This window comes from Sarcophilus harrisii, chromosome 2, assembly GCF_902635505.1.
Source record: "Sarcophilus harrisii chromosome 2, mSarHar1.11, whole genome shotgun sequence".
NCBI lineage: Eukaryota > Metazoa > Chordata > Mammalia > Dasyuromorphia > Dasyuridae > Sarcophilus > Sarcophilus harrisii.
The window spans coordinates 500,395,956-500,408,356 of record NC_045427.1 but is presented as its reverse complement, the minus strand read 5'-3'; the positions used below and the strand labels follow the sequence as shown (position 1 = coordinate 500,408,356).

Here is a 12,401-nt window from a genome sequence, read left to right as displayed (position 1 = left end):
AACAAGTAATCAGAGGACATAAACAGTTTTCAAAGAAGTATAAACTATAAATGTAAAAATACAAAATGTCTGATGATTATTATCTGTATGGCCTGAGCAAGTAGTTTAACCATTTTGGTTCTCTATTTGTTTATCTGTAGATGTCCCTGTCTCTGTTTCTGCTCCTTATTTTTCTCTTTTTTTCTGACCTCATTAACATGAAATCAATAAAAGTTTTATTTTACATACTGATCATAGCATCATTTGGGTATGCCACATTTTGTGAATTGTTACTGACATTTTAATGTAGAAGAATATGATGTACTATATTAATCATTTAAAGAGGGTGAAGTGTAAAATTCTAAATAATCTCTGATTAAATTACAGAATCGTACTATTTTAAGAATCCCTACTGTAACAGACTTGATAAGTGGGTACAAAATCATGCTTGAATAACCTCAATAAGAAGATACCCACTCCTTCCCAAGGCAGCCCATTCCACTTTTAGAAAGCTTGAATTGTTTGTCCTTTTTTTAAATTATAAATCTAAATTTGTTTCTTTACAGCTTCTATTTATTACTCCCAATTCTTCCTTCAGATGCCAAAGAGAACAATTTTAATCCTCTTGACAATCTTTTAAATATTTGAAAGCATAGCTATTATATCCCTTCCTACCAAGCTTCTTTTTTTCTAGACTAAATATCCCCAGTTTTTTTCAACTAATTCTTATATGACATCGACTCAATGCCCTTTCCAGCTGAACTGCTATCTATCTTCTGGATATCTTCAGCTTTTCAACATCTTTCTTTTTTTTCCCCAACATTTTTCTTAAATGATGGTAACTAGAATTAAACCAAATATTCCAAATGTGCTCTGATTGGGGCAAAGTACAATTATCTTTTTTCTGACTAAAATGCCCAACTCTGAAATTTATTAGGCTTCATCAGATTAAATGAAATAAGATGCTACCAAAGATTCTTGGGCAGGGACATGCTACAGTAAGATCTGTAGGAAAACGATTTTGGCAATTGTGTGAAAGAATAAATGGGGTCGGGGGAAGGGGGAAAATGAAAACTGGGAGAACAGGTAGGAAGCTGTTACAAACCGTTAGACCAGAAATGATAAAGTTTTGAGACTAAGTAGCAGTCTGAACCAAGGAGACAGATCTGAGGGTAGAATTAACAAGGCAACTAATCAGAACCTTGGACAAGTCATGACACTTCCTAAGGCTTCAGTTCCTAGTCTAGAATGAAAGGAGCTAGAATAGAATGATATGGAAGTTTCCTTTAAGCTCTAACATTCTATTAATCTAACATTTCTCAGGAATATATTCTTCTAATGGGTAGACTATTCAAATTTGAGTATCTCTTCAGTTGTTTGGCTGTACATTTCCACTGAAATACAAAATGAGGCACATGAAATGTTTTAAAGTTTTGTTTTCAAATTAAATTTTAACTATATGTTATACTGGCTTATATTCCATTCAATGGAAGGGAGTCACCTTTCCTTTTCTCCAGAATATGCATCGGATGTACATATGCATGTATGTATGTAGATATATATATGTATAGAAAACATATACATATAAATATATATGGATATATAAACACAAACCCACATATGTGGATATATGTTGCATGTTTGTGTGTAAAAGGATATTGTGGTGAACATATGGCAGGACAGGTGGATAGTCAGTTATAGAAGGAAAGGGGGTGTGTCCTATTTGGTAATCTTAGCAAGTTCTGCGCAGGTAGAAAACAATAACCTAACAAATCAATGCTAATTTATTTGTTCTTGTATTCCATATGTTCATCTGTTTTCTTCTCTCCCTTAGATTTAAGTCTCTCAATTTCCCTAAAAGACTCTCTTCTCTAAACAAATTAATATGCTAACTGCTTATCTTCCTTTGGATAGTATTTGCTTATTTTCTACCTCTGTGCTTCTATACATACTTCTATATATTACTGGCAAAACTCAAAGGAAACCCTTCTCATTTCTTCAGCTTTTGAGGTTCTTCACATTCTGGCTGCAACTTACCTCTCAAACATTATCTTCTCTTACAGGATGTCTCAAAAGTCTTAGTGTAATTTAAAGCTTTAATAACTTAAAACTGTACTGTTATTCTATAGTTCCCTACTGGTCAATTCAATTCATTAAACATTTATTAATCACATACCATGCACTTAGAAGTTCAAATTTAAAAAGTAATCTTTGCCTTATATTCTAACGAGGGACACAATTTTACACATATTATTTTCTTATATGTAATACATAATGCATATTATATTAATATTATAAATGTTATATGTAACATAACAAATCATTTAATCATACATGTTATATACTCATAAAGTTATATCACATAAAATTATATATTATACATTAGTATCTATAATACTTTCTTATATATATATAAAGAATATAATATAAAGAAATTATATTAACAACTTAACAGTTTCAACTGTTACTACTAAACAACTAAAACAACTAAAAGTTTCAGGAAAAGCTTCTGGTTGGTGGCACATGAGTTGGAATCCACGGAAGCAAAGAATTGTAAGACGCAGAGATAAGAAGGAAGTATATTTCAGATATATACAGTTTGGTGTATAATTCAATTAAAGTCAAAGTGTACTATGTGAGTGAAAAAAATTTTTATTTAGCACTTACTATGTACAAAGCATAATGTGGAGAATATAAATAGAAAATTAAGACAATCCCTACTTTCAAAGACGTTATATTATAATAAAGGGAGACAACGCATATATGAAATTTTAGTAGTGAGGCAGATGGAAAGATCTAGAGTCACTTAGCAGCAAAATATGCAGCGATTCATTTTTTTGTGTCCTTTCCATTAATTAAACCATTTCTGCTTCTTTTGGGACTTCTGTGCCCAATAGTGACAATGCAGCCAGCAAATGATCATAGTAATGGTGAGCGCAGTGGGCCCCTCTCCATGCCAGTTGCTCCCCTTCGTGCTGACTTGGTGGCTGGGCTGGCAACGGGGTCCCGGCCCGAGGATATTGAGCTCAGGGCGGCGCGCTGTGTGCATTTCAGCGCGGTGAGCGGGAGTGGTGGCGATAGGCGCTGTGGCGGAGCGGGTGTGGACGCCCCTAGCACGTCCCTCATCTTGTCTCTCCCTCGGGACATTCTGATGCCTCCGGCTGGCTTGCCGCTCCCGGGATGGCAGTTGGCGGTAGCAGGGGCGCTGTCAGGGATGATAGGACCCCTTCCCCACCTGAGTGATCGCTGCGGAGTCCGACTAGAGCAGAGCTGGTGGCCTGAGGAGTGAGCGCTGCTGCTGTTCCCAGGGTGGTGCTGGCTGTTTCCACACTTGCCTGTCAAAGCCCACTTACCACGTGCAAGCCAATGCCTGCGTTAGGAAAGGCACAAGGCGTGGGGAGACGGGCTGGATCCACTATGTTAAGATGGAGCGCTTGTTACAGGGCTGTTTGGTAGATCCATTCTCGCTGTGTATCAATGAATCCAAGAATCAATCAATAAGCATTTATTAGCATAAATTAGCAATTTATAAGCATTATTAGACACGTAATGCTACGTGTCCAGAGTTGTTAGGCATTAGAGATGTTGCCCTTTTAAAGATTCTACATTCTGTCTTGAAAAAGCACAAGGACAAATTTCCTGAAATCTCTCGATCGCATTTGCAAAAGGTTGAAATCCTACAATTTAAAATTACGCTTAGACTTTGTTTGGGTATCTAGGTAACCTATCAACCCGCCCCTCCCAAACACAGGCTCCTATTGGCTTACACCTCCGCCAATGCTCGAGTGACTTGGATTTCCCGCCAGTTCTGGCGCCCGCTTTCAAACAGCCTCACATTCGCAACCGTGAGTGGTTCTGCAACCTAGCTTGGAAAAAGTTGCAGCTGGCCTCCAAGTCCCGCCCTCAAGCCAAGTTGGCCCCGCCCATCTTCGGGCTTTCTGTTTGTCGATTGCAGGAATTCGCTGCTCCTCAAGCTTCTACTTCGCTTCAGAGTCGGTTGTAACAAGGAAGCGGCGTTGAGGTTTGTGTTGTATGAAGGGGGAGGGTTTGTGTCGTGTGGAGGGGCACAGCTGGAAAGTGTCCCCCAGCCCCGTGTTCCCGTCCCTGCGGCGGCGGCGGCGGCGGCGGCGGCGACCCCAGACCCGGGTGAGAGTCGCTTTTTGCTTCTTGGGGGCAGCAGCAGCAGCGGGGGAGGAAGAGGGTTGAGGACGCGCGCCAGGCGACCCTCGGGCTACGGAGCCCCGGCCCTTTATAACCCATTCAGGCCAAACCCGACAGGTGCGCTTTCTCCTCAGCCCGGGCCAGTCCCGAGCGCGCGGCCCGGTCCGTAGCTCCTAGAACGCGGCGTCGCCGAGTGCCCCGATTCTGGAATTGTCAAGGACCGAGTTCGGGTCTCTTCTGAAGACGGCGCTAACGCGCCTGCCTTGCTCTGCCTTTAACCCCGGAGCCTGGCCTGCTTCCCTGGCCGGCCCACTTAGATCGGACGTAGCAACGCCCTCCTTTCTTGGAGCTGGGTGGGTAGGGCATGCGTCCAGGGGAGGGCCGCCGGGTGAAGCCCTCCCAGGCCACGTCCTTGACCCTTGGACCCTGTGTCCCAGCCTGCCCCGCTGGCCGCTCCCGACGTAGAAGGTCTTCTTAAAGGAGATGCCCGAGTGTCTAAACCACCTGGCCTATAGTGAGGTCCCCGCCGCCGGTCAGTTTCTCTCTGTCTCGCACTGTGGCTTTCTCAGCCTCCCTTTCTCTCCGTCCGTCTGTCTCTCGGCCCTCTCTGTCCGGCCCTCCTCCCCCAGGCTCCGTCTGTCAGGCTCTCTCTGTCCCTGTCTTTCTCTGTCTCTCTCCGAACTTGTCTGTGTTTCTCCGTCTCTCTCTCTCCATGCCTCTTCTCTCTGGCCTTCCACTCAAAGGAAACCTGGGTTCAGTTCCCACCTCTGACCCTGGGCGGGTCACTTAACTAAGTATGTCCCAGCTAACTCGCTTAAGAGTCATTAAGGGCCAATCTGCATTGTTAACATTAGCATGTTTCCTTCTCAGAAAGTTCCTAATGGCAGTGAAATCATCTTATCCCTGAACTGTATAGAGTTAGAAAGAGCTGGTTTTAGGTGGTGGTAGCTATTCTTGTTGAGTCATTTAAGTTGTGTCCGACACTTTGTCAACCCAATTGGGGTTTTCTTGGCAGGGATAAAGCAGTGATTTGCTATTTCCATCTCCAACTCATTTTACAGATGAGGAAACTGAGGCAGACAGGGTAGGTGACTTGCCTAGGATCATTCAATTAGTTGATGGCTGAGGCTGGATTGAACCTACCTCTACCTGACTCTGGTACAGCTGTCAATGTAATACTCCATCTTGCTTCTTTTTCTCTTTAAGAGAGGCTTTTATCTTCAAGTTGACTAATACACTAACTTGATGGCCTTGAATAATTTTTCTGGTGGATAATTTAACTTCACTTTTTCAAATGCTGAGTTTTTTTATTTTGTTCAGTTGCCTTAACATGTTTTCTGTGCATTATTTCTTGATGCTTAAAAAAAACTTAAAAGCTTTCTAATTTTGAATATTTTAAAAACTAAATTCATTATCTTGAACTTAATAAAAGTACTTGGTTAATCCATTGAATTTGGAGTCAGAAGATCTGAGTTCTAATCCTAATTCTTAGAGTTACTACTTGGGTTATCCTGGAAGAGTCATTTTCCTTCTCTGAGCTTTAGTTTTTCTCCTTTGTAAATGTATGATCTAGACTAGATGAGTTCAATGCTTCCTTCCAGCTCCACATATACAATCATAATAAATAATTACATTCATCTTCAGTTATGGTAACGCCTATCTATAATTACTGTTAGAAAATCATTTTGATTCTTTTTGCTGTACAAAAAGAATCAGACTCTGAAATATTGTACAATTAGCTTGTGAAGGAAATCAAAAATGCAGGTGGGCATAAATATAGGGATTGGGAATGGTTTTTAGTCATCTCCCAGAGTTCTTTTTCTGGGCATAGCTGGTTCAGTTCATTACTGCTCCATTGGAAATGATTTGGTTGATCTCGTTGCTGAGGATGGCCTGGTCCATCAGAACTGGTCATCATATAGTATTGTTGTTGAGGTATATAATGATCTCCTGGTCCTGCTCATTTCACTCAACATCAGTTCGTGTAAGTCTCTCCAGGCCTTTCTGAAGTTATCCTGTTGGTCATTTCTTACAGAATACATGTATACTTATTGTGTATCTAATTTATATTTTAATATATTTAACATCTACTGGTCATCCTGCCATCTAGGGGAGGGGGTGGGGAGGGTAAGAGGTGAAAAATTGGAACAAGAGATTTGGCAATTGTTAATGCTGTAAAGTTACCCATGCATATATCCTGTAAATAAAAGGCTATTAAATAAAAAAAAAAATCATTTTGATTCTTTTTTCTATAAGACTTGGTCTTCATCTAAAAGGATGAATAGATTTTGTAGTTTTCCTAGCAGTTTTTGACATATTAAGTAACATGTTTTTTGTTTGCTTGTTTTGGTACTAGGTATGTGTAGTAGTTCTTGAACTTGGCCAGCAGAGAGAAGGGAATTAACATAATATGCCTGTGGGCCTTTCTGAATATACTCTGCTTAGAGCTGTACCAAATATTGAGCCAAAGGAGTGTGAAGATCAGAATTTGGAGGTCCCTGTTAACAACCAAGCAAGAGGTACCAGGGATAGTACTGGGAACTGAGGTTGGACTGGACATACATAATTTTATAATGCCTCCCACCCCCAGTATGTAGCCCAAGTGATGCTTGTCTTATTCCTTTACTACCCTACATGTGCATAGTGTGGCAGAAAATAAAAGCATTTTCTTATTTTTCTCATTGATCCCTGTAACAATTCTGATTAGGCAGAACATCCTGTTTTGTTGATGAAAAAATGAAATAAAATTAGGGAGGAAAAATTAGAGCACTTATGACTTAACCAAAATTATACAACTAGCAAGGACTAGACACATTTTTCAAAGGTAACTATATCTAGTAATATAGCAGAACTCTTTATACAGATGAGAGATGTTAGCTCACATTTGTAACCAGAAACAGCTTTGCACTTGTTAGACTTTGAGCTAGTCATTTAAATTTTGGGCCACATTTTCCTCTTCTGTAAAATAAAAGACTTAGATATGATATCCTCTAAGGTAATTTCCTTTAGACTCATATTGCAAACTATCCCATTGACTGTTTATCTGAAATATAAGTATATTCCAGAGTAGAATTTGTAATCTTTGTTGCTCATTTATCTTCTGCCTTTAAAGAATACTGTTGCTTTCCCTTAAGGAAAATTTGTTTTAAATTTGTACTGTTCATTTACACTGATTTTGATTTTACTTGTTCATCTTTCCTACTATGGTCACCTCTGAGAAAACCTAGCTCAGAGAAGGAAAATGACTCTTCCAGGATAACCCAAGTAGTAACTCTAAGAATTAGGATTAGAAATCAGATCTTCTGACTCCAAATTCAATGGATTAACCAAGTACTTTTATTAAGTTCAAGATAATGAATTTAGTTTTTAAAATATTCAAAATTAGAAAGCTTTTAAGTTTTTTTTAAGCATCAAGAAATAATGCACAGAAAACATATTAAGGCAACTGAATAAAATAAAAAACTCAGCATTTGAAAAAGTGAAGTTAAATTATCCACCAGAAAAATTATTTAAGGCCATCAAGTTAGTGTATTAGTCAACTTGAAGATAAAAGCCTCTCTTAAAGAGAAAAAGAAGCAAGATGGAGTATTACATTGACAGCTGTACCAGAGTCAGGTAGAGGTAGGTTCAATCCAACCTCAGCCATCAACTAATTGAATGATCCTAGGCAAGTCACCTACCCTGTCTGCCTCAGTTTCCTCATCTGTAAAATGAGTTGGAGATGGAAATAGCAAATCACTGCTTTATCCCTGCCAAGAAAACCCCAATTGGGTTGACAAAGTGTCGGACACAACTTAAATGACTCAACAAGAATAATTACCACCACCTAAAATCAGCTCTTTCTAACTCTATACAGTTCAGGGATAAGATGATTTCACTGATATTAGGAACTTTCTGAGAAGAAAACATGCTAATGTTAACAATCCAGGTTGACCCTTAATGACAGTAAATTTGACCAAATATTTTGGTCATTTTCTCGGACATCTGTCTTCCTTGCTTTCTATTTAAATTAGTCTGTTAGCAGTCTGTTTCCTAAATGAAGCTTGAAGGTTGACTCAAAAAACTTAAGTGCATGCAAAAATGTTCATTGACATGTAACCATTCTTGCCAGTCTGTCCTGCCTGCCTTCATCCTTCCTACTACTTCTCTTGTCACTAGAATGATATATGGAAAAGAGAACACCATTCCTTGTCTGTAGCTGTCTACACTGAGATCAGTCTTGAAAAGTTAAAACTGAAGAGGGTATAAGGGAGAAGCCGAAATTATTTAATTTCCTTTTAGCATAAAGGTTCTTAAATTGGTGTCTTTGAGCTTTAAATATTTTAATAACTTTCAATATATGATTTCCTTTGTAATTCTATCTTTTATTTTATGCAATTTTTACGTATTTTATGCATTCTGAAAAGGGGTCCATAAGGATCTTTATCACCTTGCCACAGGGATTTCAAAGTGGTTAAGAACCCCTGGACTAGAGGCAGCTACCTATTAGAAAGTAAACAAACAACTCAGTTTTCAGTCCTGCCACTTAGTAGCAATTAGTTCTTTCTATACTAGATTGTCTCATCTTACCCACCTTACAGAATTGTTTTGAGGATGAAATGAAATAATATGGGTAAAAACACTTTGTAAACCATAGTGTTATACAAATAAAGTATCACTATTAAGGCTTTTGGCCTGATTTTCACTTATGGCATGTGCCATTTTAATGACTAATTAGAAATATATGCTTTTAATATGTTATTGAAAACAAAGAGTTTTAGAACTTTAGCTGTTTTAGCTGTTCAGCTGTTTTATTTTACAGATGACAAAATAGATCCAGTGGATTGAAGTTAAGACTTGTCCAAGATTATGCAACTATTTGATTGTAGGAACAAGGTTAGAATCCTGATTGCCAACCAGTTTTTTTTTTTTTTTTCATTTCATTCAACTGCTTGCAAATCTCTTTAAAGTTAGTGATTTTTAAGGAGTTGTGTTCTTAATGAGGGAAAATAAGTTTTTATATAGTAGTTATTTTACAATGGAGAATTTGCTAGGTTGGTTGTATGAGGACTTTTGAACATACCTTAGGTTTTAATATATTATATATATTTTGGAATTGGGATGTCTGCTTCTATTTTATTGATACTGATTTATGTGATACAAAAACCCATTAAGGGTATTATCTTTTATGATTTGATACTACCAAAGAACTACTTAATCAGGCATTGCACATTCTCTCTGGCTAGGTCCAGGAAAGCTCTGAAGGTAAAACAAATTGATTTCTAGTTATTTTTTAAAGAGTGATGTGTTTTGAATACTTGGTTTCCCTACTGAAAATTCCTTCTTAAAAGGTAGTCACCAGAAATCAGCTCCTTTACAGTACAACATCCTTTGGGTTTTATGTGTTCTTTGGGTTTTAGGTAGTTGGATTTAGAGGTAATACCTCTAAACTGGAGGGTATCTATCCCCCTACTTCTTAGTTAACAGCTAAGTGCCTCAACATTTGGCTTCAATTTACGACGTTGGTTAAAAAGAGATATCTAGTCTCTGTCTTTGAATTTACAGTTCAATGCTTATCCTCGGCCATTTTACCTATGTTCATTACTCGATGACTTTTCTCTACAAATCATAAAGACAAAAATAATAAGAAACAAATCAGAAACTCAAAATAAAAAATTTATTAATTCAGTTCAAAAAGAATCAAATGAACTGAATCCCAACTCAAGTTCTTTTAATTCTCAGTCTTTATGCATAAGAACTGGTCTTAGTCTTTTCCTCCATTAATGATCCTTTTTACTCCTCCAGTAATGTCTTCTCCCTGTTCAACACTTTTTACTACAGCCTCCCCTGCATGTTTTCTGTGGCCAGGTAATGGAGGAATATTTCCTATCTCCAAAACATGTATGCTTTCCCATTCCCATGTCCTTACTCAGGCTCTTCCCTTTTCCTGGAAAAAAATTTTTCTTGCCACTATTTAATCCTTGTTTATCCTTTAAAACTGTTCTCAGTTGTCACCATGCTTAAGAAATCTCCAATGATGTACTTGTGTACTTTTTTGTATTATGATTATTTGAATTCTATATTTTATCAGATTATATGGACCATGAGAGTGGGACTGTGACTTACTAAATGTTTATTGGATTTGGGATTGAAAAAAACCTTCTTTTTCAGAAGAACCATGTCACTAGACTTTGGCAGTATGGCTCTTCAGACTCAAAATGATGAGGAAGAATATGATCAAGAGGATTATGCCAGAGAGAAAGAGGTAACAAATCAACCCAAAAGAGACCCTTGAATCTAATACTTATTTGACACTTATGTGACATTTTTGTCCCAGGAATTTGAAAAAATTCCTAGACATACATAATCTCAGAGTTCAAAATAACTTTATACCTAATTAGCATTGGTCCTGGTAACAGCTTTATAAAATGATAATTCTTCCTTCAGGGAATACTACTAAAACTACTATCATCTCTCTTTTGTGAGAGATACATGAAGATGTACCTAAAAATAGCAGTTCCATTAGAACCTCTTTGTATACTTGCTCCAATTATCAAATCACTTCACCATCTAGTTCATGATACACTGAATATATTTCTTCTAAAGATATGGATTTCAGAAGAACTCATTTCTTCAGATGGATCATCTGACCAGGTCAAAGTACAACAGAAAACTCATTTTCTTATTATAGATACTATGTTTCTTTTAATATGGTTTATTGATTGAATAAACTCTTTTGACTACTGTATCTTCTTAACTTTGATGAGCTTAGCAGTTTACTAAAACAAATATCTCTTAGTTTTGTGTTATTTGTTCATTTGTTTTTTTACTTGTGGTAAACTAAAAAAGTGATTTTATTATAGTGATTTTTGATTTTGCTATAAGGATTGGAAGTAATTATTTTTATACTCAGATAATTGCTGTTTCATGCTGAGCATTTTTAGACTTAAATGAACCCAGAATAAGGAAGAGAGTTCAAAACTGAATACTGCATATGCACTTTGCTATAGAAGTCTTTCTCTACCATGTAGTCAGAAGAGTGATCTCTAGATGTCCTCAATGCTCTCCAGTGACAGAAGAGAAAGTAGATATTAGCTATATTGCCATTGTTGCCCTTCCTTTTAAAAATTGTGGTTAATTGGCTAGTGATGATTCCTGAGGATTAGTTATCTTGAGTCAATAATCCAATGTAAGAAAGGGGAGGAAGAGTGAGGGTGGAGTCTTGACTAAAGTAGTGTCATTCAGTAGAGAAAGCAGTTATTGAGATGATTGCCAATCAGAGAGAGAGAGAGGCTTCCCGTTAAGTATTATGATGGAAACTTTAGGGTATAGCTAGTGTCTATATTTTGTTATCATGTAGGAGCTGGTTAAAACCATAGGAATAGGGCTTTGATTCTTGAAAAGTAAGAATATTCTTAGCATTTCCCCTTCCCTTGAAATATTATATTTCCCTTTGCTAGAAATAATATAGTGAGGCACAAAAGAAATCCCAGAAAGAAAAAAACTCTCCTAGAAAGTGGGATATTCAACAAAAGAAGCTTTAGCAGGATGGAGAGAATAATTTATCTGCAGAGAAGTTATGCAGGAGGCTGACTACAAAAGTCATTCAGCTGACTTTTTGGACTACCTTTCTTCTAGTGACACATGACTTTTATATAGCAAGATTGTATTCATTTTGATCTTTGATTACAAATACTAAGTTTTAGAATTCTGTCTGTAGAAATGTTTCACTACATTGCATTTTATTACCCACAAATCAGAGAATCTTGGAATTTTTCCAGGTTCCTGTGGGCCTGCAGCAGGTATGATAAAAAAGGTGTGGGTTTTAGTGTCATGACCTGGGACATTCTTACTGTGCTGCTTCTGCTACTTAATACTTGTATGATACCAGGAAAGCCCCTTGGCCACATGATGGGACTGAATGCCCTATTGTGCCTTCTAACTCACCAAGTCACTGACCTATGATCAACAACAACTTGATCATGAATTTTTTTTTTTTTGTTTGTTTGTTTTGTTTTTCATTTTCTTTTCCTTTTCTATGGTTAGGAATGAAGGACTGGAGAGGAAATTATATCTCCTTTAGAAAGCCTTTACAAATGAAACAAAAATAGAACTTTGTTATATATAAAGGAGTTTAAAGAAGCTTTCAGAGGTCATTTAATCAATACTGATACCTGGGAAGGGTGTTGGATTTGGAGTGTTAAGAACTTGGATTTGAGTTCCAGTCCCCTACATACTTCCCATGAGACCTTGAACAAATCATTTTAACACTCTGAGCTTGG

The 12,401-nt window shown here is 37.5% G+C and overlaps 1 protein-coding gene across 2 annotated transcripts in view; it reads left to right on the top strand.

The window, feature by feature from the left end:
• The first annotated feature begins 3,927 nt into the window (after window positions 1-3,927).
• CEP152 (centrosomal protein 152) overlaps window positions 3,928-12,401 on the top strand; it is a 90,375-nt gene continuing 81,901 nt past the window's right edge. For both annotated transcript variants that reach the window (XM_031955162.1, XM_031955155.1), the window contains exons 1-2: window positions 3,928-4,000; window positions 10,291-10,384. In XM_031955162.1, the coding sequence (XP_031811022.1) occupies window positions 10,298-10,384 (87 nt within the window). In that variant the 5' untranslated portion in view covers window positions 3,928-4,000; window positions 10,291-10,297. The remainder of the gene's footprint in view (window positions 4,001-10,290; window positions 10,385-12,401) is intronic.